The sequence below is a fragment of the Nansenia antarctica genome (assembly GCF_963989245.1).
Source record: "Nansenia antarctica genome assembly, chromosome: 18".
NCBI classification, from domain to species: domain Eukaryota; kingdom Metazoa; phylum Chordata; class Actinopteri; order Argentiniformes; family Microstomatidae; genus Nansenia; species Nansenia antarctica.
Genome location: NC_137691.1, coordinates 19,460,116 through 19,485,754, shown reverse-complemented (window position 1 = coordinate 19,485,754; position 25,639 = coordinate 19,460,116). Strand labels below are relative to the sequence as shown.

Genomic DNA, 25,639 nt, shown 5'->3' with positions numbered 1-25,639 from the left:
CAGGAAATTGGGCAGTTTGTTTCTCTGAGTCTCCTTTTCAACTTTAAGACCCCAGGGCAATAGAATGACAACTGACTGTTGTAGGGAAGTATGAACTTTACAACAGAACATGTATTTTTTACATAACAGGGTAAATATAAACGTAAAAAACAAGTTTGATGACATTTAGATCTCAAGGAGATCAACGACAACACAACAACAGACCTGGCCACAGCACTGAGTCGGCACTTTTAAAGGTTTGGAACGACCTCCTCCTCATCGCAGACTCCAGGAAATGTGCTGCCCTGGTCCTCCTGGACCTCAGCGCAGCTTTTGACACTATAGACCATGCCATCCTCTTAAATCGCCTCCAGCAGGAGGTTGGCATCACCGACACCGCCTTGTCCTGGTTCAAGTCTTACCTCAGCAATAGAACCCACGCCGTCCACATAGCAGACAGCTCCTCCAGACAAGCCAACCTCACCTGTGGGGTCCCTCAGGGCTCCATCCTCGGTCCCATCTTGTTCTCCCTCTACATGCTCCCCCTCTGTCTAATCCCTCAACGCTACCAGATCTCATTCCACTGCTATGCGGACGACACCCAGCTTTACTTATCAATCTTACTTATTAATCAAGTAATAATCCATCTACACTAGGTAAAAAAAGGCCGGTTCAGTGGGGGGAAGGAGCCTGGACTCTCTGGGGACGGTGGTGGAGAGAAGGACTAGGAGCAAGCTGCTGTCCATCAGGGACAACCCCAACCACCCCCTCCATCATGTCCTCGCTGGGCAAACCAGCAGCCGCCGCAGAGGGCGGTTCATTTCGGTACGCTCCAGGACGGAGCGATATAAAAAAATCATTTATCCCGGCTGCACTAAGACTGTTCAATGGCAACTAAAGTAGTAGTCGGGGTCAAGGCTCCTGAATCTGTATTTATTCATTTATTTTAATCATCATCACTTTTTAGTATTTTAATATGATAACTATAGCCATCTTTTTATCCACTTTTCTATCATGATCTCACTGTTTTTTATATACTATACATGGCTGGCCCAATATTGTTGTCTGTCCTTTATGTTGTGTTGTCATGTGTTGTTTTTAGAGAGTGGCGTGGCAAAATGAATTTCCCCACGGGGATAAATAAAGTATAATTGAATTGAAAATTGAATTGATTGTAACCAACACTTTGTTCCACCTTTCCGTTCATTTACACTATGTCAGTGCCCACAATATCAGTGTCTAATTGTGTTGAGAAGAACCTTGCTTATGGAGTCTTTGCTACATGCCACGTCTTGAGCGAGTGGCTAATATAGGTATTAATCAAGTAATAATCCATCTACACTAGGTAACAACCAGTGGTGTGCCGTCAGGGCCAGCAAGGCCTTCTCTGCTGGCCTAAACATCATCAGAATATACATTTTATTTTAATATATTTTTTCCACAAATATGTATTAATGATTCCCCATAGTCTATTCTCTTCATTTCATAGCTTTCCTCTTGGTTGCGCTGCTTCCAGTCTCCGATTGAGATTTGGAGGGCTGGCCTTTATGTTAGAGCTTTTATCCAATCAAAATGTGTTGCTAGGGGGCTCCAAAATCTGCCTGCCTGCACGTTAAGCGGTGCCGCCGATTCGACCTGTAACTTAACGTTGGAACGAGAAAACCTGTGGCGTTCCTAGTAAACCTACGTAGATGCGAGCAAAAGCAACAACGGAGCCTGCTGGAAGGCTCAATGATGTCAGCACCCAGCACGTCTTTTGATTGGATACGCACTATTGATACGCACTATTGATACGCACTATTGATATTCACTATTGAGATGCGTATATGCCGGTAGATGTGAAACTTTCGAAAGTGCGCAGGGAAACGGAGCATCACAACGAAAGCTTTCGTTGACTGATCGATAATACTGATCGATTGTGTCCTGTTTTTGGGTAAACAATAACTATCATTTAGGGGACACGATGAAAGCACCGAGTCCACAAACAGAGGAAACTACGTTGAGCTTATTTCTTTTCTGGCTGAAAACAACCCAGATTTACATTACCACCTGTCCACAAACAAAGTGTTTACTGGGACGTCAGGCAAAATACAAAACGACCTGATTTTTGCTATTGCTTAAGTGATGGGAGAAGAGATCAAAATGGAGATTAAAAAGGCACCCTTTGTCGCTATTATGGTGGACGAGACGACAGACGTGGGTAATGTAGCGATCTTAAAGATGTTAGTTTAACACTCTTCATTGTAAATGCGGATTTATTGATTAAAAATGCTTCGGAAATATTAATATAACTCTGTTGTACTTGTCTGACTATGTTAAGGTGATGTAACGCCCGGTTATACTGTGTTTCTGTCTAGTTTCTAGAGCCATGGCGTCATAACGATGGTATTAAGAGGTAGAATAATTCAGGTAGGAATGTGTCGGACATCACTGAAGGCCTAGGTGTGAAATGCACCGCCCGCCACTGGTAACAACGGTAGCTTAGCTAACCTGCCACAGCCAGGTAAGTAGTCTAAAGTTGGTAGCTAACGATATATCGATAACAGTCATCGTATTGATGACCGTGTTTCAAACAATACAAGTTACCTAATGTTAGCTAGCCTGACTAGTTCATAGGTATGCTGGATTTTGAAATAAGCTAACCAAGCTTGAGACAGACCTAGCAGTTAAAAGTCGTTATTTCAAATATTGTGTTGTGGGTGTCACTCCTTTAAGCGTGGAACTACAAGCCAAAATTAAGATGAATAAATTGTATTAATAAACAATTTAATTTGTTAACTATGGCTCGTGTCTTTTTATTGTACAAACGAAATAAATGTTTAGCTTCCATAGGCTGGTTTTCCCCTGCTTCGGCAGGCTACTTTATCTCCGCTGAGGTAACTACGGTTAGCTACGAGTTAGTTATAACTTACACCACCTTAGGGGTACGTACATATTTAGTAGTTACTAAGGTCTACGTGATAACTAGTGTGCTTGGTGCAACCCGTTCAAGTTTAGTAGTGACTAAATCTTGATTTAGTAAATACTTACGCAATAAATAGGGTTAGTTTGTACTTAGTAAGACGTGGTGCAACCGGCTCCAGGAACATCCCTAGTAACTATATGGGGCTAGGTGCAATTGCTATATTGTTTTAGATAAATTATTATTAAATTAATATATTACTTTCACAACTGACTAGCCTGCAAATAAACGCATTAATTGCTTATAATTTAGCTACCGCCCCACCCCGACGCCACAGGATGCTATCTACAACACCCATCCCCCTCCCCCAGGTGACATCCATAATCAGTTGATGCTCTAACAGTCCCTGCTTCCATAGAGTTGATACCATTGACATTCCTGATATAAAGCTGGGACTCTCAACTCTTGCTATCCCTGTTCATATCAGTAACAGAACAGTTAATTGCAAGTCTGAATGCTTTATACACCCCTCAAATTTAATTTCTATACCCTGCCACACACAGCCCACACAGAGACCAAACACAAAACCACTCAAGCTAGCACTTTTCAATGCCAGATCCTTAGCTAATAAGTCTCTCTTAATCAACGACTTGATTAGCTCCTATGAACTAGATTTATTATTTATCACTGAGACCTGGTTAGATAAAGATAACAAGACACCAATTCTTATTGAGTCAGCAACCCCCAATTTTAGAACCTTAGATGTCGTTAGATCCCACAAAAAAGGTGGTGGAATCGCCTCTTTCTTCAGAGACAGTTTTAACTGCAAACAGAAATCTTTTGGGGAATTTTTATCATTTGAACATCTTTCAGTTGTTTTTAAATGTTCCACTCGAATTCTTTTTTTTATAATTTTATACAGACCACCCCAATACTCTACTAGCTTCTTTAATGAACTTACAGAGCTTCTCTCAGAATGTTACTGTTGCTGGGCTGAAGTAAAAGTCTGCACACCCACGTGGTTCGACAGGATACCGTTTCCTGTTCACCAATTTTGACTTGTTAGAGTCTCCGTAGAAACCCAAGCACATGCCAAACATACTGCAATATCCTTCCGCGGCCAGGCAATAGTAGTTAAGATATGATTTGCCTGATCAAAGATTGCGATTACATGTTACAATTTTAAACACAATAATACTTTACATTTAATATATCAGCAATTAGTTATGCTGTTATGTTGAGAATATACTGCTGAATAGATCGAGTTGTGTTACTTACTCACTGAAAATAGTCCGTGCCAGTATAAAGGCTCGTGTCTGCGTCATCATCGGTCTTTTCATTCCAGCCTCGTGCCTGACGGGCTGATTACGGACAGGTGCTGAGGTGTTGGAGAGAGACTGAGAGAGGCAGAGAGAGCTGTACTTGTTCTTTATTCTTTATTATTTAGAAAATACTCGCTCAGCACGTCAGTGACGTTGCTGTACGCCAATTAAAAACATATTTACAGCCGCTCCTCTGTACCTAGAGACTCTGTGACTAGAGAGAGAGAGGAAAAAGGGAAAATTGCAGAGGGAGCCAGACTGTCGGTGGGGGATGGATGACGGGCTGATTGCGGACAGGTGTCAGTGATCAGACTCGTTATCCTGCTGGTCTATTTAACCTGTGTGTGTTTGTTCCCCCGGGAGAGTGAAGGAGACGGGAAAACCTGCTGAGGTGTTGGAGAGAGACAGAGAGAGCTGTACTTGTTCTTTATTCTTTATTATTTAGAAAAGACTCGCTCAGCACGTCAGTGACGTTGCTGAGCCGTGCTGTACGCCAATTAAAAACATATTTACAGCCGTTCCTCTGTGCCTAGAGACTCCTACAACAACTGAGTTGATTCAGTGAAGAAGTCCCATGCCAGTTGAGCATCATTGAACTTATAGTAACATGACATCAATTCTACTTCTGAGTAAAACCTGCCAAGAAAGATGGCTCATTAAAATGTTTGAGATTTCTTCTCAAGGCCACATGAGATTTGTTATTTTCTAAAGCGAATGCTTCTGATACCTACCTAATTCAAATACTCCACTGGCTACAATTTTGTCAACTTCATTGCTGAAAATCAGATCAATCAATCAACACTTTGAGCTGTCCTTGAAATCAGGCCTAGTGGGTCTCAACTAACAATTGAGGTTCGGTTTAGGTTCCCACGAACATCTGAGATTGAATTAAACTAATTTAAGTTAAAATCACCAGTTATAATAAGCTCATCGCCTGTATATTGGGCAAGTAGATCCCCAAGTGCTTCAACAGAATCCTTTCCAGCAGATGGAGAACAAACAAGATAGCCTGATTCTTTTGAGCCACGATTCACTCGAAAAACAAGAATATCTGGGTCGGTTTGTAATACAAATATTTAAACCTGATCTAACTTTTGATATAAATGTCACGAGATGAAACGGGACCTAATAATAAGATGGGAAGTTCGCAGGCATGTTGATTAGACACAGCTGAAGTGGGTTAGCTGATGAGCGAACTAGTCATGGGATTGGCTGTTGTACCCTTTAAAAAAAAACCTGGGTTTAGGTGAGAGAGTGAGAGGAGAGACCGGGGGAAAGGATTACGTGTGTTGATGTGAATGGACTGTTGGTGATGTTCTCTTGGCGTGAACTGTGAGTGTGAGTGAGTGGCTAGTATTAGTGCCACACTATTAACCAGTGTTACGACCCCATATGTGTTCTAGTGGATACGGGGTGTAACAATTAAATAAAACCGGGGGGACAAGAATCAGAGGAGAAGGGAAATAAAATAAACAAGATTTATTGTACAAAGGTAACACAAACAGGTTTTCTGTGAAACTCTTAACTGAAAACTACTCTATAAAAAAGGAGATTGAATGAATCGACACTATTAATAATAAAGAATAAAGTAAATTAACAGGCCTTGTGGCAATCTAATCTAAGTAACCAATCAAATACAACTAAGACTAAACGATTATGAACCTAAGATTAATAAACACAAAGTACAGCTGTAACTAACAAAAGAAACCAACACAAAACAACTATAAAGTTGTTGTCTGGCCCACTGGCACCAACTGAGTGTCTCTCCCAGGCTTTTATCCTCCCTCCACCCTTGATTGAGGATTGAGTAGTGATGGCGAGATCAGTGGCGTACCCCAAAATCCCGAGGCCCACCCGCAAGGTGGCGGCGGGGGCCCTTTCGCAACGGAGGTTAACTCAAACCGATGTTGCGGTACATTTATTTTAAGGCTGCATAATATAGCCTACAGCATAGACCGTTAGTTAACCCTAACCCTACTACAGCATGGATAGGCCGTATGGTTGGCCTGGACAGCTATCAGCTACAGCGCGCCGCCCGTTTGTTCAGAATGACACTGTGTGTGTGACTGTGCGGACATATCCATACACAAACGGCAACAAGAACAGACCGACAGGCTACACACCACCCCGAGTTAATTTGATTAATAGATTAATACATATCTCTAATAATATCAAATAATAGACCATTCTTTACTTAGAGATGACTCCATAGACCCTGACACTGGACTGCAGCTGTAATGTGTATTAAGATTAAATGTAGACTGTAGATTGTGTGGAGAATGAAGGAGTCCTTGAAATGTTCTCAAAACATTCACACGAGACGTTCACTTCAGAACCCCAACTCAAATGTAAAAGTGCTACAGACTTATTATTTTATACAGATTTATTTTGTTGATAAGATTCAATTCACACATGGATTATAACAGACTAAAAGTGGATTATAATTATACTATTATAGTATAACACACTTTACATCTCTTCTCTTCTTCTTCTTCTTCTCTGTGTTATCCTGGACTTCCTGTACCTCCTCTCCTCCCGTGTCCTCAGGGTTCTGGAATGTCCTCAGGGTTCTAGATCTCAGCTGCGTGTCCTCAGGGTTCTAGATCTCAGCTGCGTGTCCTCAGGGTTCTAGATCTCAGCTGCGTGTCCTCAGGGTTCTAGATCTCAGCTGCGTGTCCTCAGGGTTCTAGATCTCAGCTGCGTGTCCTCAGGGTTCTAGATCTCAGCTGCGTGTCCTCAGGGTTCTAGATCTCAGCTGCGTGTCCTCAGAGTTCTAGATCTCAGCTGCGTGTCCTCAGAGTTCTAGATCTCAGCTGCGTGTCCTCAGAGTTCTAGATCTCAGCTGCGTGTCCTCAGAGTTCTAGATCTCAGCTGCGTGTCCTCAGGGTTCTAGATCTCAGCTGCGTGTCCTCAGGGTTCTAGATCTCAGCTGCGTGTCCTCAGAGTTCTAGATCTCAGCTGCGTGTCCTCAGGGTTCTAGATCTCAGCTGCGTGTCCTCAGGGTTCTAGATCTCAGCTGCGTGTCCTCAGAGTTCTAGATCTCAGCTGCGTGTCCTCAGAGTTCTAGATCTCAGCTGCGTGTCCTCAGGGGTCATCCACCCGACCTGTTAGAACCACGCCTACGGAGCCGTACAATTGGTCCGAAAGCGCCAATCAACAGAGCCCAGCGTCTCGTAACATGCAACACATCCATACAGTTCGAAGCCTATGGGGCACAGAAGCGCTAGGAATATCTTGGTGCTGGGACCTTACCACCTCTTCGCCGTCAACGGACCCCTTTCTCCCGCATACGTCTTTACTGAAATGTGTGTGTGTGTGTGAAAGAGAGCAGAGGAAAGTGTGTGCGTGCGTGTGAGGGTGCATGTCTGGGACAAGTAAACATCTGGTAATAACAACGACACCACGAAGGACAAATTGTGTAATACAGGTCAGCTGTACCAAGACCAAGGGCACTCTGCTCCAGCTCAAGGGCACCGGGGTGTAATACATAGTAGTAGCCAACGTCTTGTTCAAGACCAAGTTCGTGGACGGCGTGTCGGACGTCTCCAGGACGACCCAGATCCAGAGCGACTCCAACGTGCACTAAGCTAACTAGCTAACACTGCTTATGTTAGCCTTGTACAAGTGTCAAGCTGAAAACAGCTAATCGCTAACTAGAGCATAGCTCTATGCAAATACAAGTGTGTGTATTTTTTCCGACGACCCAGATCCAGAGCGACTCCAACGTGCGTCCCAAGGCCTTCAAGGCCTTAACTAGCCAACACGGCTAATGCTAACGCTTACGTATTATTAATGCGGTCTGTGCATCTTTATCACTTTGCACTGTAGTTGCCTCCTCACTTGTAGTTGCCTCCTCTGTAGCCGTCTTAAGAGGCAGGGGGGCGGCCGCCTGCGCTGGCGTGTGAGGCTGTTGAGAGGGAGGCTGGAGAAAAAATGATCAGAAGTTATGATCAGTTTGAATAATTCATCCTGCAATGTGTTTTTTTCTTCTTCTTCGTCTCAAAACACATATGAAGTCGTGGGGGAGAGTTCGGTGGATAGAAAGGTACTCACTGAAGTTGTGAACATAGGCTGGTTGAGACGTGATGGACCGAGGGTGTGCCGCCTGGGACCAGACTCCCGAACCCAAGTCGGACCTGAAAGTCACACACACACCCATGGTTTTACAATGCGAAGCGAGCTCTATACGCTCTTCAATGTATCCTGGACATGAGATATTGACATATACAGTAAACAATGACTCTCAAGCCTCTCCTCAAGAAAAATAGATAGCATAGTAGCTATATAATGTATAGAAACTCTTTGGATTCTTACCGTTGTTGGTTGAATTCGGTGGTTGCTGAGTAAAGGTCTTTGCACACCAATGCGTGCGTTTTCGCATGCGTATTTTTTAATCCGTCATCCGAAAAAAACGTTACGCACCGAGACCTTGCACACCGGTCTGTTGCGGAGTCCGTTGGCGTTTTTTTACGTTGCGAACTTTCGCAATATGCACTCTACATTCTAAATGCTTGATTTAGCAAAAGGTACAAACAACTGAGAGCAATATAACTAAAACCAAATGGTAGACCACATCAGTAGAATGTATTATCAGTAGAAAAGTACAATAAATCTTTATTTATTTTAATAAAGCGTGGTGTGCATCTCCTGCAGTGTGATATACGTCCTCTCCTTGACATTTTGTTGGCGGTGCGAGTTTACTTAGTTGTATATTTTGGATGAGGGTTGAAGAGCTTCTCTAAAACGCAGCTACTCCATGCGGTGTTCAGACACGCCCCCTTGATCCTGTTTATAAGTTCAATATTGAACTTGAAAAGCGACATACTCACAGATCTGAGGAGGGATACATTTAAATTAAGACACAATTAAGATACATTTCATACAGTATAGATTTTAAAGACATAAATAACATCAAGTGATTGCATGCCCAGTCACTGTCCCAATCGTTACCACTATAGGTTGCAAATAACCCACTCACACTCAAGCCCTTAATATAAACCCATGGGATTTCCAGTTGGTCCGATTATTCAGTTCTTCATTATCAAAAGACCTCAAATGTGTCTCCTCAGGCTGCCTCTGTGCTGGATGACGTCCTAAGACGGACGTCCTATCAAGGACCCCAATTGAAATAAGCCAGTGGCTTTCTTGGGTTTTTATCCTGTTAGTTGACCTTGTATGTAATATGTACTTTCATGTACCTACTTCTGCAAATCTTCTAATAAAGTATTCAATCAATCAATCAAAACGTAACATTAATCCAACTGTCCTAAAGTTCTAATTTGACGATGTGTCCCAGTCTATACCATGGCGGAGTGGTCAATAACAACTCTCAAAAGGCTTTTGACGGACGCGAAAAACGCAGAAAATCGAACCTGTTGCGTTTTTTTTTTGACGGACGGATTATTACGGATTGGTGTGCAAGCGTGGTTGACACAACATGAGTTCTAATTTATTTTTTTAACGGACGTAAAAAACGCACGTAAAAAACGCACGTAAAAAACGCATTGGTGTGCAAGGGCCTTAAGGCGACGCAGTCTGCGAACGCGATTAGATTTAATATTGACGAGAAGTTCAAGACGATCTTGTCTGAAGTTTGGATTCTGGTAGTGACGTAGGATCCCGCCGGTTGGAGACCCCGCCGGTTGGGCGACCACTACCTTCCTGAACCCGTACAGGTTGTGGACGACAACACCACATCACATCTTAATATTATTACTACTACTATAAAAAAATCTATATCAATTCAACACATTGGGGTTGAGTTCATTCAAAAAACACTTTTATTTATCATTGTTTTAAAATGTATGCATGCTGACAGAAATCTTATCTTAATATTATTACTACTACTTCATAAATCTAGATCAATTCAACACTGGGGTTGAGTTCATTCAAAGTAGAGGAGGGATCGAGCTGTCAGTCAGAGGTGGAGAGTTACTAGTCTGTGACAGACAGGAAGCCCATATCCACGATCAGATCCTCCTCCCTCCTCTCCTCGGTACCGAGCCACCGCTGGTCAGTCCAGCTCTCACGTCGTCTCCTCCGTGCTGGCCCCAACTCTTCCTCTACCTTCCTCTTCCTCTCCTGTGACGTCAGGGTCTCTTCTGTTCTCTGGTTCTCAAGGTCTCTCTGTGTGCCCTGCTGTGGACACACTCTGCCCTGCCGATCAGAAGATCCCTGTAGTGGCACGCCCCTTGCCACCCTCGCATCCTCTGATACGGATCTGTCCCGAATGAGGGACATGGTGTGCCGGTGCCTCCAAAAGGTTGATGTAGTTGCCTCCTCTGTAGCCGTCTTAAGAGGCAGGGGGGCGGCCGCCTGCGCTGGCGTGTGAGGCTGTTGAGAGGGAGGCTGGAGAAAAAATGATCAGAAGAAGTTATGATCAGTTTGAATAATTCATGCTGCAATGTGTTTTTTTCTTCTTTTTCGTCTCAAAACACATCTGAAGTCGTGGGGGAGAGTTCGGTGGATAGAAAGGTACTCACTGAAGTTGTGAACATAGGCTGGTTGAGACGTGATGGACCGAGGGTGTGCCGCCTGGGACCAGACTCCCGAACCCAAGTCGGACCTGAAAGTCACACACAAACCCATGGTTTTACAATGCGAAGCGAGCTCTATACGCTCTTCAATGTATCCTGGACATGAGATACTGACATATACAGTAAACAATGACTCAAGCCTCTCCTCGAGAAAAATAGATAGCATAGTAGCTATATAACGTATAGAAACTCTTTGGATTCTTACCGTTGGTTGAATTCGGTGGTTGCCGAGTAATTCTACTGTATATTCATAAAAACCTTGGTGAATTGTGCTTCGATTATTATATTCTCCTCTGCCAGAATGGTCTCATGACTACTACATCTTGTCTGATAATATATATCGGGCAGATGCGGAGGTTGCAGCGGCTCTTCCTGAGGGAGGCCTGAGGCTGGCAGCGAGCCAGACGGTCGGGGTTTCATCAGACCAGATCTTAACAACATGAAGTCTACAAGATAATTAATAATTACGGTTAGGGTTAGGTCCCTAACCGAGGTGTTGACGGACAACCTCTGATATGATGTGTTTTCAGAAACTGTGGACTGACCAGAACTACGGTCATTTGAGATGTGGCGCCAAGCCAGAAAAAATCATCAAAAAGTGAAAAAAAATGAACATCTGGTGGGGTGGGTACCTGAGGCGGTTCTTGAGGGTGTTGACCTCGCGGTTCAACCTCTCTCTGGCCTCCGTGGCGTCGTCCAGCTCCCGCTGTTGCTTCCTGCGGGAGGCGTTGGCCCCGGTGGACTCCTCCTCCAGCTCCCTCTTGAACTTCTTCATATTCTTCAACTGCTGCACTGTGCTTCGGACGATCTTATTGGCTGCCGCTTTGTCCCTGTGAAGTAGAGGACGAGGGGGGGAATTAGAGCACTGGCTAGAGAGGCCAGGGGCTGTTCACCGCAGTAAGGTACACAGTCCCACATCCCTACAGATTAGGGATTAAGGGCAGATGCTGTCTAAATTGTGGTGTAGTTGATGGGGAGAGATGCCTTATCATATACATTCCAGAAAATAAAGATATTATACATAGCACTCACGATTATCATCTCCCCAAAAAGTATAAAACATATATAGAAGCACATGTGTCTGAAGGAATAGAATAAAGTGCTTTCCATTTTTTTTCCTTTTAGGGAGGAATATGTAAACCACTCTTATACACGAACTAGCACACTCCTCATACTCTAGGTCCACACCACTCAATAAGAGAAAATCAAGCCATATATTATTTCACTACAGATATCCCCTCTGAAAAAGACTCATTAGGATGAAAGGTGATTATTATAGTGGGACACATTTGAGGTTAAGTGAGTCAAACTGCTGCACAACTTTGGCAGGGGGTTTCAGCATGTCCCAGTTGAGGTCGCCTAGTAGGACGAGCTCAGACCTGGTGAAGGGCGCCAGAGCGCTGCTTAAGGCCTCTAGCGTGCATGCTGGTGCTGATGGTAGGCGATAGCAGCCTGCCACTGATAGTGAGAAGTTGTTGGACAGTTTGATGTTGAGGAATAGTAAATCAAACTGTTTGGGGATGGATTTAGCCAGGGCAATTGTGCATTGGAGATGTTGCTTGGCAAAGATAGCCACTCCTCCACCCCTTGACGACCGGTCCTGACGAAACAGGTTGTAGCCAGCTAGATCTAGCTCTGGGTAAGGGATGGACCTGCGCAGCCAGGTCTCGGAAACTACCAAGAATTCGGGACTAGAGGTCTCTACCCAGACCTTAAGTTAGTCGATTTTTGGTATTAAGCTGCTTGCATTAATGTGCAAGAAGCCACGGTGTATGTATGTGTATTATTTTGCATTATCATTTCTGGTTATTCAGTACCCAGTCTGGAGACTAGCTAGAATATGAGCTCCTACGTGGGTAACATCATCTCTTATAAGCCCAGGATACATGATAGCCTTTAGCTAGGCTAGTTGTTGTGCTAGGTTGACTGTGTTAACATCCGTGGGTATTATCTCTTCGGAGAAGACTAGACCCAGGTGTTACTACGGTACAAAAACCAAAGTCCCTCAGAAGTTTTCCTTGGCAACCCTCATCGTGGGCACGATGGGCACGATGGTGTTCAGAGCCCACTCTGCCCCAAACTTCTCCACCAGCTTCATCAGGTTACAGTTTTAGAGTTAGAGTTTACACCAGGGCCAGAACTGTAGAGAAGGAAACACAGAAGGTTCACAATGACTCACATCAGCCCAGCATGTGTATTGTATTATATATATCGACTTGATGTTTACATTTAAGTTAATAATTGTATATCAGATCGATAGCCGTTGTGTCTCTCTTCACCTATCTCATATTATGCGTTTGTGATCGATCCCAACTCGTTCTCGCGGACAGTGGAGAACATTTTCCATACGTCTTTTCTGATCAGGGTGAGTGGCTTATGTTTGATAGGTATAGTTATCAATCGATGGGGGGGGGCAACCACCACTGCAGCACTGCTACTCATTTTATGAGATGCAGATAGTACTGTATATACATAGGGAGATACAACTTTAAGATTCCTACATTTACTATTACATAGCCAATGGAAGAATTATTGTATTCCTATATGTTCACGTTCACCCAAACTTCTCATGACCCAGTTACCTCAGCTGGTCTGCTTAGACCCCTGCTGCCCCTACTACAGTAGGTTGTGTAGAAACATCCTCAGATGACCCCTCGTTGACCCCGTCTGTCTCAGTAACGATTCTGTTAGCCACTTCGAGATGTGGATGATCAATTCAAATAATCTGTCCTCTTCTGTGTAGCGAGCATCTGAATCAATAGCTCCAGTCAGCCCGTGTCGTTGGAATCAGAACGTTGTTTGTTGTAGCGGGAATATCACAATGTTACCCAGATACAGCAATGCTATTATTTTCTGATTGGCTGTTCGGTAGCTATATTTTTTTATTTGATTAGCTGGTGCGTGGCCTTCTGCACTCTAGGGGAACCAGAGGGAACTCACTTGATTCTCTACCTGTTCTATTTTTAAAAATTAGCGGCGCAACTTGGTGGGCGCCCCTGGTAATTTCTCTGCGTGAGAAATACAAGGTGTGGCGTGTGTAACGATTCTCCTCGGGGAGGCTGTGTTGTCACATGGTCACATGGTCAGCACCATCTTCCCAGAAGCCCCGGGGCTGTTGATGATGTCATGGTGGGCCTGGGCCGCCTGGTCCAATGGGTACTGCCGACCCACGACCGACTTCAGCCAATCAGCTTCCATCCCTGCAGACAACGCTGCCACACACTCCGCCTGATGACAGAGGGGGGGGGGAGATGACAGAGTTAGCTTGTGAACCCAGTTACGGGGACTGTTGTAGCTGTAGATCCATTCAGTAACTCTTACTTACTCCAAGATTCCTCATGAACATTTCATGTGAGGTGTCTTATAAATTATGAGGGCTTTTCCAGCTGACATTATGAGGATAACATGGCAAAGCCCTCCATGTTCCTTCCTCTCTCTCTCTCGTACATGTACAACACCCATCCTACACATCAGTCTCTGAGCTGGGCTTGTATCTAGCCCTTGAGATGGAGTGTTGCGGTGATCCAACATTGCCAGGTATGGGTCCTCCCCTGCCACCTTGGCTTTCATCATGAGTCTCTTTGCCGTTTTGACCGCCGACTCGGCTTTCCTGTTGCTTTGAGGGTAGCCAGGGGATGACGTCCGGTGTTGAAATCCCCACAGCTGAATGAACCTATCGAACTCATGGGAAGAGTACTGTGGCCCATTATCTGAAACCACGACATCCGGGATCCCTTGACGAGCAAAGTGAGCCTTCAGCTTTCTTATCACTGTACTCGATTTTGTGTCTTTGCTGCCATGTAGTTGTGTGGTCACTGGTCTTGTTCTTGGTCTTGAGGTCGTCGTACTCAAACAGCTACAGAACAGCGCCCTCTGCTGCCCAAACAAACATTTCCGACACGAGCCTGTGAACAGGTGTGCACCTGCCTATTCCTCTCGGTCGAAACTGCTTTTGGAATGTCTCATCTACTTCTTATTATTTTCAATTTGTCCGTGACTACAAGGTTGTCTACATTAAGTGACACAGGCAGGGTCGAAGGTTTGTTCTCCAGTTCTCTCACTGTTTTCCAAAAGGCGTTGGGGTCTGAGCCACAAGTAAACATTCGTGTTATGCATTTTGAGAATGTTCAATGTTATTGGTTTTAGCTCACTTTGATTTGGTTCTCTCCAGTCTCTGGTCTTCTGGGATGCCGATCTCTTCCCCGATGTCCTTCAAGTGGCACAGGGCTTTATTCAAGCATGCCTAAACTAACTTATTTAGTTTTGCAGTTCTAGGTAGTAGAAAACTGTTGAAATTAAAACAAAATCATAAGGACTGTGAATCAAACAGGTGTGATTTGTACCTCCACCGGCCTCTCCTGGTATAATAATAATCATCATCATAACAACAACAACAACAATAACAATAATCATAATCATAATATATTTTATTTGTATTGCACTTTTCCTGCAAACGTTGCAGCTCAAAGTGCTTCATAATAATAATACTATTTGTGATGGCTATCATGTCTATCAAATTAATCAAATTAGCCATCGTCCTGGCATGAGTGGGTGTTGGTTTCAACGCACCTGTTTGTTTGTAGTTCCTCCGTTTGCAACAAAGACTCTGGACCTTTCCATGAATTGAAGTGGTCTTGTAATCCAAAGTCCAAATAAAAGTAACAAACGAAAGTAATATGTTGGTGTGGTGTGGTATGTACGCGTATGTAAATGTTTGTTTGTATGTGTGTCACTTCTGGGTCGGGCCTATCCCCGATCGGAATTCAAAAGCAAAGTTATTAAAACAAAGTTGTCAAACAAAATAACTTGCATCAAACAAAAACTTGTAACAAACAAAACAATCAATCTTTTCTAATGTGGTGGTTTATCGTGATGTGGTTGAAAAACTGTCGCACCCTCACGTGTCAGGACTCATCAAGCCCAAGCAAGGAGAGATCACTTCCTTATATCAATTGTCCTTAGATTGGGCGACACCCATCCTCCTCCTCCCCCTTCTTCTTCTGGCTCGTTCCTTTTCATTCGACATCTCTTTGAGTTCAATGTAATGCTTCAAAGTCCATTTCCTATAAATTTAATTAAATCCAATTAAAATGGCCTGATTAGCCAAGGAATTCATTTCAGATTCAGATTCAGATAACGTTTATTGCCACTATGCATTACACATATAGGAATTTGCTTCGTCACCACAGCAAGTGCGTTAATACTTTTTTCACTTGTCAAAAAACAGGACAACACAACAACAACAACACAGGACAGACAACAGTGCATTGGATAGTGCGGTATAAAGTATAAAGTGCAGTGCAGAGTTTTTACAGTGAGTCCAGTTCAGTCCTGGGCAGACTTGGGGGCGGGGGGGAGGGGGAAGCCAGAGTCATTTATCAGCCTGGCGGCTGAGGGGTAGAAGCTGAGCCTGTGGCGGGCCTTCAGTGCCTTAGGCAGCCGCAACCTTCTTCCAGAGGGAAGCAGGGTGAGGAGGCCGGGGTGGAAGGGGTCTGCCATGATCTTCCTTGCCCTCCTCAGAGCCCTGGTGTCATGCAGGGAGTTGAGGGAGGGCAAGGGACAGCCGATCACCCTCTCTGCTGAACGTAGCACCCGCTGCAACTTGGCCTTGTCCTTGGTCGTTGCAGCAGGGAACCAGGTGATGATGGAGTGGGTGAGGATGGACTATGATGGCCGTGTAGAACTGGACCATCATGGACCTCGGCAGCCTGAGTTTCCTCAGCTGCCGGAGGAAGAACATCCTCTTCTGGGCCTTCTTTGTGAGGGCCTCGGTGTTCTGCTCCCACTTTAGGTCCCGGGAGATGGTCATGCCTAGAAAGCGGCATGACTCCACGGAGGCCACCGGGGTACCTCCCAGCGTGATGGGAGGGGGCAGGGCTGCTTTCCTTCGGAAGTCCACCACCATATCCACTGTTTTCAGAGCATTTAGCTCCAGATTGTTTAAACTGCACCAGCTCTACATACATTCATCCATTACATTTTCATTTAAAAAAACAAAAAAACACAATTTTATTTGACATTTTCCTTTTCATTCGACATCTCTTTGAGTTCAATGTAATGCTTCAAAGTCCATTTCCTATAAATTTAATTAAATCCAATTAAAATGGCCTGATTAGCCAAGGAATTCATTACATACATCCTCCTGGCTCCCCGTCGGGGAATTGAATCCCGGTCTCCCGCGTGACAGGCGGGGATACTGACCACTATACTAACAAGGACCACTTGTAATTATATTACTACAGTACTACTAATACTACTACTACTACTACTACTACTACTACTACTAATACTACTAATACTATTACTACTACTACTAATAATAATAATAATAATATTATAAGGGCACATAACATCTCTGCATGGATCTGGATCAGAAGTAATTTGCTGTGGTACAATCATACAAAGGTTGACTGACCTTCTGACTATGGAAGCATATACCTTCTAGGCTAAACTGTACTTGCTTACTAGCCGGCTAGCTAGCTTACCTACTTTGAAAACCACAAGACAACTTAGCGGGGAAGCTGTTGGGTCTTAATTGGTCCATTCTCCATAACTGAGGTAACTCGTCCTTTTTAACCGAGCATCGATCCATTCATGTGCAGGTTATACATGGCCTTCAGTGGTTCTGGGATGCCAATCACCCGGAGATTCTGTCGTTTGGAACGGCACTTACTGTCACTTGGGAAGGTCGTTGTCGTGGTACCACGCAATAGTTTGTCCATAGACAAAAATGCTGTGGTCAAGAAAGCTTCGTGGTGTCACTTGGGTCGTTGTCGTGGTACCAGAATAGCTTGTTCATCTGTTCCTGTTCCTGGCCAGGAGATCCTTCCTGCAGATCTCACTCATCCCAGGGAAGTGGTTGATCTTCTGTGAATACGAATAGAATAGAATAGAAATGATGTCACCCTTGGTGCTCCTTGCTTGACCAACAGGGGCTGCTGCAGGCTGCTCGACTCTTGAGCTTGCTTTGGGAGCTTTTTTATCTGTTAAAAATGACAGACTGAATTCTGATTTGGAAATGGGAAGTTGCCCAAACACACAAGAGGAAAAATACACATATTGTCCATCTGAACAAACATACTTATTTTCACATGTCCTAGCTGTTGTTTACCTGCTGCTGGTTTTTCCTTGGCCACTGGAACTGCAGCTTGAGATCTGGTAGCTGATCTTGTGGAATGTACCATTGGTTGAACTAGAGGGAAAGAGTACAATCTCTATTATAGCCAGTTAATTAGACAAAAAAGCCTTTGTTTTGATAGCTGTGAATGTTGTTAGTTATATGGGTTTAGAAATGTTGGGCTTGCTGGTTACAGATGCTATGGGTGGTTTGACCACAGCTCTGCTGCTCCTGGTTGACATGGCCACACCTGGCTCAACTTCAGAGGGGGAGTTATGTAGAGGTTAGAAGTGGGTCGTCGCCACCGCCTTCTTGAGCGCGGACAGAGAAATGATGATGAAACGAGACTTCTTGTTGTCGCGGGCGGCGTTACTGGCCAACTCCAGACGTCAGATACCCCTGGGATATCACACTCCAACTCCAGGATCTCAGGATCAGTCAGGTTCTCATTCACCTGGGTAGTGGTCCCACATTCCGAGGAGAGGCCGGCGGGTCGGGAGCGTGGATGATGGCCCCCCAGCGGGGCCAAGCCCGGGAAGAAGACCCGCGGACGGGTCAAGATCAGGATAGAGTTCATAGCCCCGCGGTGGTGTAGCGGTCTACGCACTGGCCACTAGTGCATGCTGCCCACCGGGGCCGGGGTTCGTATCCCGGCTCGCCAGATCCAGATATGGCCGAGGCACACGGGAAGCGGCATATTGGCCGGCCGCTTCCGAGGGCGGTATAGGAGTATTTCTGGACTAGGATCCGTCGCGCAACACCGCCCCCTGGGTGCCGGAATAACGGTACTGGGCTCGAGGAGCCAGTCAGCCTAGTCTGCCTGGCGGCCTCTTCTGGGACTGCCGGCCACGGGGTCGTGCGGCGGATCCTATGCAATAGGCAGGGGATAATTGGATGCTAAGTTGGGTTAAATTGGCTACCAAATTGGGTGAAAAAGGGATAAAATCTGAAAAAACAAATTTATAGGATAGAGTTCATAGACAACAAGCCGAAGAAAAGAGTGTGATAATAGTTCTGCTGCTTTGAGTGTCGTTCTTATAGCTCGCGTCCACATCAGAGAGAGACTGACTAACTGAATGGTTTGCAAAATGGTTTGCAAAGTAAAGGCATACTTGCATAATTATGTTTTGGGAAACATACTTTTCACAATCAATCACGGATGCTTCTTCATGCAGGTAAATGACATGATGGGTTTGACATGACAGGTGTCTTTTGTCCTTGTCTATACGCTCATCTCACAGCTCCCCTGTAGTCCTATAATCACGGGGCCTCTTTGTCATTCACTCACACTCTTGAGTGAAATTACAGCTTATCCTGCTCTTTCCAGTATACCTGGATTGTAAAGGGTCTCCGAAATGAAGAAAAGAGAGGTGACAAAGAAGGTGCAAAAATGACCAAAAACTAGTAGCCGAAGTAAGAGAGAAAGAAAGAAAAAATGAACCCAGCAAGTTGACAAAGCTTTGCTGATTATGTCAGCGCCCTCTGACGATTCCATCTTCATGTATTGTGCACATGTGTGATCTGAACAAAGCCAAAGGACAGGTAAGAAGGGCTATCATTGAAGTAAATCATGTGTGAGACACCATTATGCTCTGGCAGGCTAGGGGGGCTGGAGGTCTGAGTGCTGCTAGCCATACTCAATTAGGAAATCAGTAATTAACTCAAGTCAAGCGTTCAAGAGTGAGGGATAAGTCAAGAGCCGCTTCAGAGTTTGAGTCGTCAGACAGACAGATTTCCTCCGAGAAATAACCCTGCATTTATATTCTGGTTAGAGGTGTGATTGTCATGTCATCAGACAAGCAAATTAGATGAAAACTCTTCCTCTACACTTTCTCTGTCCATTCCTCTCTCTCTCTCTCAACCACTCTCTCTTTCTTTCCCTCTCCTTCTCTTTCATACACACACACACACAATTTGTGAAAATTATTTTAACATGTTAAGGGAACCAAGAAAAGCTAGAGCATGAAATATTGAGGTAAGAGGTAAAACAGGCAGGAGGAGAAAAAGAGCTGGGACCATACATACTGAAAAATGGGTAAGTTGCTTTGGATAAAAGTGTCAGCTAAATGGCATATATTATATTATTATTATTATTATTATTATTATTATTATTATTATTATTATTATTATAAGGAGAAAAGGTAAATCAGCAGATGTTGGCAGGTTGGAGAACAATCAGCAAAAAACACTGCTCACAAAATATCCCACATAAGGAAGTGCAGTAGTTTCCAGTGTGCATCTGTCCTCAGGGTGCCTCAGGCGTGTCTGCATGCTTGTGTCCGTGCATGTGTGTGCAGTATTCCCCAATAAGGCTTAGATGAGTAAGGAGAAAGAATATGGTAGGAATTAATCTGAGCTTCTCATTACTGCCTGTGCAGTGTAATCAAGGTCTATCCTAAGGCAAATGTCAAGAACCTGTGGGAAGTTTGAATTTTGTAGGCACTACAAGGCACTTAGGCACTATTCAATAGGTTTAAAAATGTATCAAATATACACTGAACAAAAATATAAATTATATCTAACATTGTAAAATAAGCCATTTGAATGTCTCATTGCAGCATGAAGATCACTTGGCTTTGCTACGAAAAAAGGATTATGTAGTACAGCATGTGTTGCTTCACTTTAATTTCTCTGTATTTGACAATGTTTTTTTTTTATAACATATATCATGAATAACCAGAGATGACAACAACTTACCTTTGTGAAATACTGGTATGATAGTGAGTTGATTTGTCAATTGTTCTGTAACATAGCGTTGAATGTTAGCGTTGAATGTTAGCGAACACAACAGGGGGACACAGAGGACAGTGCGAAGTGGATGACCGGAGGAGGGCCTCGCGCAGGGGAGAGCGAGAAAAGGCGGCAGGGTTGCCAGGGTTACATATTTTTCAGAAAAAGAAATACATATTCAGTGTCCTCTCTGCGTTGGCCATTCTGGCCAAATCCCATTTTGGGTACCGTCGCCGGGTGAAGGCTCCATTCCTGCTGCTGGTAGGAGCCCTGCTGTTGACTGATCTGGGAGGTCATGTGATCACTGGTGCCTTTGCCCTACATCTGCACTTGGGTCAAAGTCTGAGGCACAGGTCAGCATCCCGAGCCACTGAGCCTGCTGAGAAGTTCTGCCAGCTCTTCGGGGCCAGTATGGTGTTCTTCGGGTTGTGCCCTTTATTACTGGGGGGTGCCATGGCAGTGGAGCGTTGGGTGGGCATCACGCAGCCCCTCCTACACGCTGCTATGATCACAGTAGCTCATGCTCGGCTCACTGTGCTCCTACTGTACTCCCTCGCCCTCCTGCTAGCAGTGCTGCCCCTGCTGGACGTTGGCAGTTACACACCCCAGTTTCCTGGCACCTGGTGCTTCCTGCCTGTGCATGGCCCACGGTCCACAGCTGATGCCAGTCTAGCCCTAGCCTTCTCAGGCCTGGGGCTGGCGGCGCTCATCCTCTCCCTGCTCTGTAACACCCTGAGTGGGCTGGCACTGCTACAGGCCAGGATGAGCTCCCAAGGTTTCAGGAGAAATAAGACAGGGCGATATGGCTCCTCAGCTTCCTCCTCCTCCCTCATGTGCTCACTGGATGTGGAGATGATGGCTCAGCTGGCAGTGATTACTGTGGTGTCATGTGTGTGTTGGAGCCCATTCCTAGTGAGTCAAACCTCCTCTCGTATTTGACCATCGTCATACTGTTGATTATTTTATTATTTTAATAAATTTTCCTTAATTATTTGGCTTTCTCATCACTTAATGTTTAAACAGAGATGAACATTGAAATGATTTTGTACACAATGTATTAATTATTCATGTTGAACAGCATGTAATATCTAGCTTCTCAGGGACCTCTTAATAGCCTTTGGTATTACATTTAGTGCAAATAGCATAGATGAGGAAATGTCAACGTCTGAGGTGGAGAGCCTCCCCTGGGGGATTAACACCAGATCTAACAAAGCAGTCCCCTGACTGACAGCCTTCTCATGCCACAGAAACCTTACTTTCGAATTCTTTAGAGTTTTGCACACTTCTCATACCAGGATCTGACCATTCATTATCTCCATTGTTGTCTTTGTCTCTCTACATCTTTAGATCTACATCTCTTTGTCGGTGGGGCAGTTTTACCATGGCTCCACCTACTCAGTGCATCAGTCAGGGAGCCTGATTCTGCTGGGCCTTCACATGGCCTCCTGGAATCAGATCCTGGATCCTTGGGTCTACATCTTACTGAGGCGAGCAGTGCTGCGCAGAGTTTGTCATGTCATCCAGAAAGACAGATCTACCATAACACAAAGCTCCTGTACAGACGCACGCAGACAGGACATCAGTCTACATTGACTTGTGAACACAAGACCCCAACTTCTGGAGAATGGAGACACACTGAAAAGTACTGAGGCAAGGAGAAGACATACACTTTATTCACCAATAAACAACTGTAATTTGAGACACTGGGACAAATGCTATCTATGCACATATAATAATAAACATGCATGTGGATGTGGACATGTCAAACTCCAACAGAAATAGAAACTTTGTAATGCAGATTACATGGGACAGTCAACTCATTAACAAATATAGTTTGTAAACAGGTGTGGTGACCAGGTATATACTACTAAGACCTGTGTGCTGATCATAGTCTATGTTTTGAAATCAAATACTTTCTGTATTGTAAAAGTCTATATACCACCTCACTGTACTGTTTGCTGTAAATTACACAGGTGTTGGGTCTACTGACAATAAAAACAACTGTAGGCATGTTTATTTATCAACTTTTCTGAACATTTCCAGAGGGATATTCCCAGATGAGACTATTTGAATTTAAGTCACACAGTGTAAATGAGTAATACTATTCATACATACTACTATTCTATTTTGATAGTTGTTTAAGTGATTATCTAGTGATATTCACCTTACCAGTTTTAAGCAGCACTTCACAATCCTTGACCAAACAAATGACGTTAACTGAATCCGTTCAGACTCGGAAACACTTTTTCAAAAGAGTAGAAGTACTTACCCACCAACATGCACTAACCCACCTTCCTCCTCAGTGATAACAGGGGCCTCTTGAGAGCCCCAGGTCTTACAGATGTAGTAGGAACCAGCAGCGGCTGCTACCAGGCCAGCCGCGACGACAAATGCGCGTCTTCTCAGCTGGTTTAGAACAAAACTCATCTTTTAATTAATCGTCTCTTGTCTCTTGTTAGCTACTTCTTACATCGCCTACTGAAGTGAAAGACTGTCTGAAACTGACTAAACTGTCTCCAGGCATGTGTGTGTCAGACGTTAACTGAATCAGCAAATCCATAGGGCGGGGCAAAGGATGGGTTCCCTTCAACACCATGAGATCGTCCGATTGAATTGAGTCATGCGTTTAATGAGCGTTCAAAGCACCAAATGGCTGAGCTGACTGAGGAAAAACCAGGCGGTGCTTGGAGGTCGCACTGCAATAACATTCAATATGGAGTAGCCTACAGAAAATTGTCTGGCACGCATTGTTGTATTCTCAAATATTTATCGATATTTACCACACATCTGTATTATACTTTCCGCTCGGCCTTGAATGTGTACTAACGGAACTCCATCGTTAATCTATTTCAATGTTGTTGTTTTTATAAATTGATGCAGAGGCGTTGTTCAGTCAATCATCTGCCGCGGAGACACCAAACTCAAAACTGTTTGAAACTATTGTAACATTGGGATACTGTTACCGTTTTGAGAGGCTACGTTATCAGCCCCTCAACGCATTCAGCTGCCGGTGGTGATTCTAATTGATATCGAAGCCTGCTGTTCATCCGTGGATTTTTTTTGTAGACAGGGTTACTAGGTGAAAGGTTAGGGAAATCCCTGTCAAATAGTTCGCTGTCGGGTCTTGCATAGGTAAGTACACTTTCACTATTGACCAACTGAGAACACGTGGTAATCACCCATGTTAGTCAAATGAACCGATCAAAAGTTAATGGACAGTCTCATTTACTTCCTTTCCACATGCCATCCCGACAATGTAACAATTTTTATTTAACCTTACTTATCAAGCTCATCCAGGTCTTCAATGGAGACCTGATACTCTCTGACTATCCACGCGTGTATTTCCTCTCCATACAATTCCAAACTCCCCTGTTACCTCCTAACAACACCCATGTCCCTCACCCATCCCATCATAATGTCTGTCTATTTCCTCCTCTTCATGCCCTCCACTGGAAGGATGCACAATGTGGCGAGTGCCTCATTGTCTCTGGGTTCTCTGGGTCTGCTGCGTAGCTGTGTGTCCCATGTGTAAGAATACACGCACACACACGCACACGCACACACACACACACGCACACACACGGGACACACACAGCAGTAAAGGCTGGAACAATCCTGGTAGATAGGTTAGTGTGTGTGTGTGAATGAATGTATTCATATTCTGGGAAAAGCTCCCTGCATTGCATGTAATCATAACTCAGAAAAAGCCTGTCAGGCATCTGCACTGTCAAACAAGGAGTTAGCCAAGATAAACCTAGTGCTTTATTCCACAACAGATAAAGTAAAACAGGATGCCACTCTGTTGTCTTACATGGATATAGTGCCAGTGAAACGGCGAAGACCTAAAGTGGATAATCCAGCAAAACACAAAACAAGGGATCTGACGGTCAAGTACTACATTCAGAATGAGACTGGAAAACTCCCGGTCTGCAAAGCGTCATTCATGAGCATTTTTGGTAAGTATCCTATAGGCTAGGTGCACGATCTCCACTACTTCCTGAAAGGCAACTGGTTAGTGTGTCGGCCGCAGGGCTCGGCGGGAGCGGCAGCTCATCATCACCATATCAGATGACTCAGATGAGGAGCCGGTGACTCTGAACCCCAGCAGCCCCGTCCTGGTCCCCGACGAACACGACGAACACGTCAGCATCCTGGAGGTGTGACCTCACACGACCCCCGGCTCAGACCCTGGTCCATCGATAGTGACAGTTCACACACACTGGCTTGGTCAGATCTTATTTAAAGGACCAATTGGGATTAGTACATCCATTTTTGTTTACTTTTAAATGAAAGCCTATAGCCGTTGACTGATAATTAATGCCCTATGATTGCGCCATTGACTTGCTGCCCGGAGCACCCCTTCCTAGCAGCCGCCTGTACAGCATCTCTAAACCCGAACGGGAGGCCATGGAGTGTTACATCAATGACTCCCTGGCTGCTGGCCTCATCCGCCCCTCCTCCTCACCCGTGGGCGCTGGTTTCTTTTTTGTGGTTAAAAAGGACAAGACTCTGCGGCCCTGCATAGATTACAGGGGGCTTAATAACATCACCATCAAAAATTCTTACCCTTTACCCCTCGATTCTCTCCAGGGAGCCACAGTGTTCACGAAGCTCGACCTCCGCAACGCCTACCACCTGGTTCGTATACGAGAGGGGGATGAGTGGAAGACAGGGTTCAACACCCCTTTAGGCTATTTTGAATACCTGGTCATGCCTTTTGGCCTCACTAATGCCTAGGGTTGGGTACCGAAAATCGGTACCGGTAGGTACCGGTTACTTTACATTCGGTATGTACCCGTACCGAATCGCAAAGGAGATTTCGGTGCCTCATTTCGGTACTTTTCTATCTCGCCCCTTGGTGTCCGGTGTCAACTGGTGACTCGTGACGTCACATCGCCTGTTAAATTTCCACTCAGTGAAAGCAGCGAGTACGGAAGGATAACGAGAAGGTTGCTAATAGCAACTTCCGCTAGCGGGTTGGCATAACGCGACGCTCGACTTATGGGTGCGTTCCGTAAACTCGTTCTGGAATTCTGATCACCACTCGTGGAAT

At 44.7% G+C, this 25,639-nt stretch overlaps 1 protein-coding gene across 1 annotated transcript; it reads left to right on the top strand.

The window, feature by feature from the left end:
• Positions 1 to 20,628: 20,628 nt before the first annotated feature.
• Positions 20,629 to 25,323, top strand: LOC308173069 (prostaglandin E2 receptor EP1 subtype-like; the record flags this gene model as incomplete). The annotated part of the gene is made up of 4 exons (XM_080548034.1): positions 20,629 to 21,498; positions 21,934 to 22,092; positions 24,603 to 24,743; positions 25,177 to 25,323. The coding sequence occupies 4 exons, from the start codon at positions 20,629 to 20,631 to the stop codon at positions 25,321 to 25,323; spliced, it is 1,317 nt and encodes a 438-aa protein (XP_080404160.1).
• Between the last annotated feature and the right edge of the window lie 316 nt (positions 25,324 to 25,639).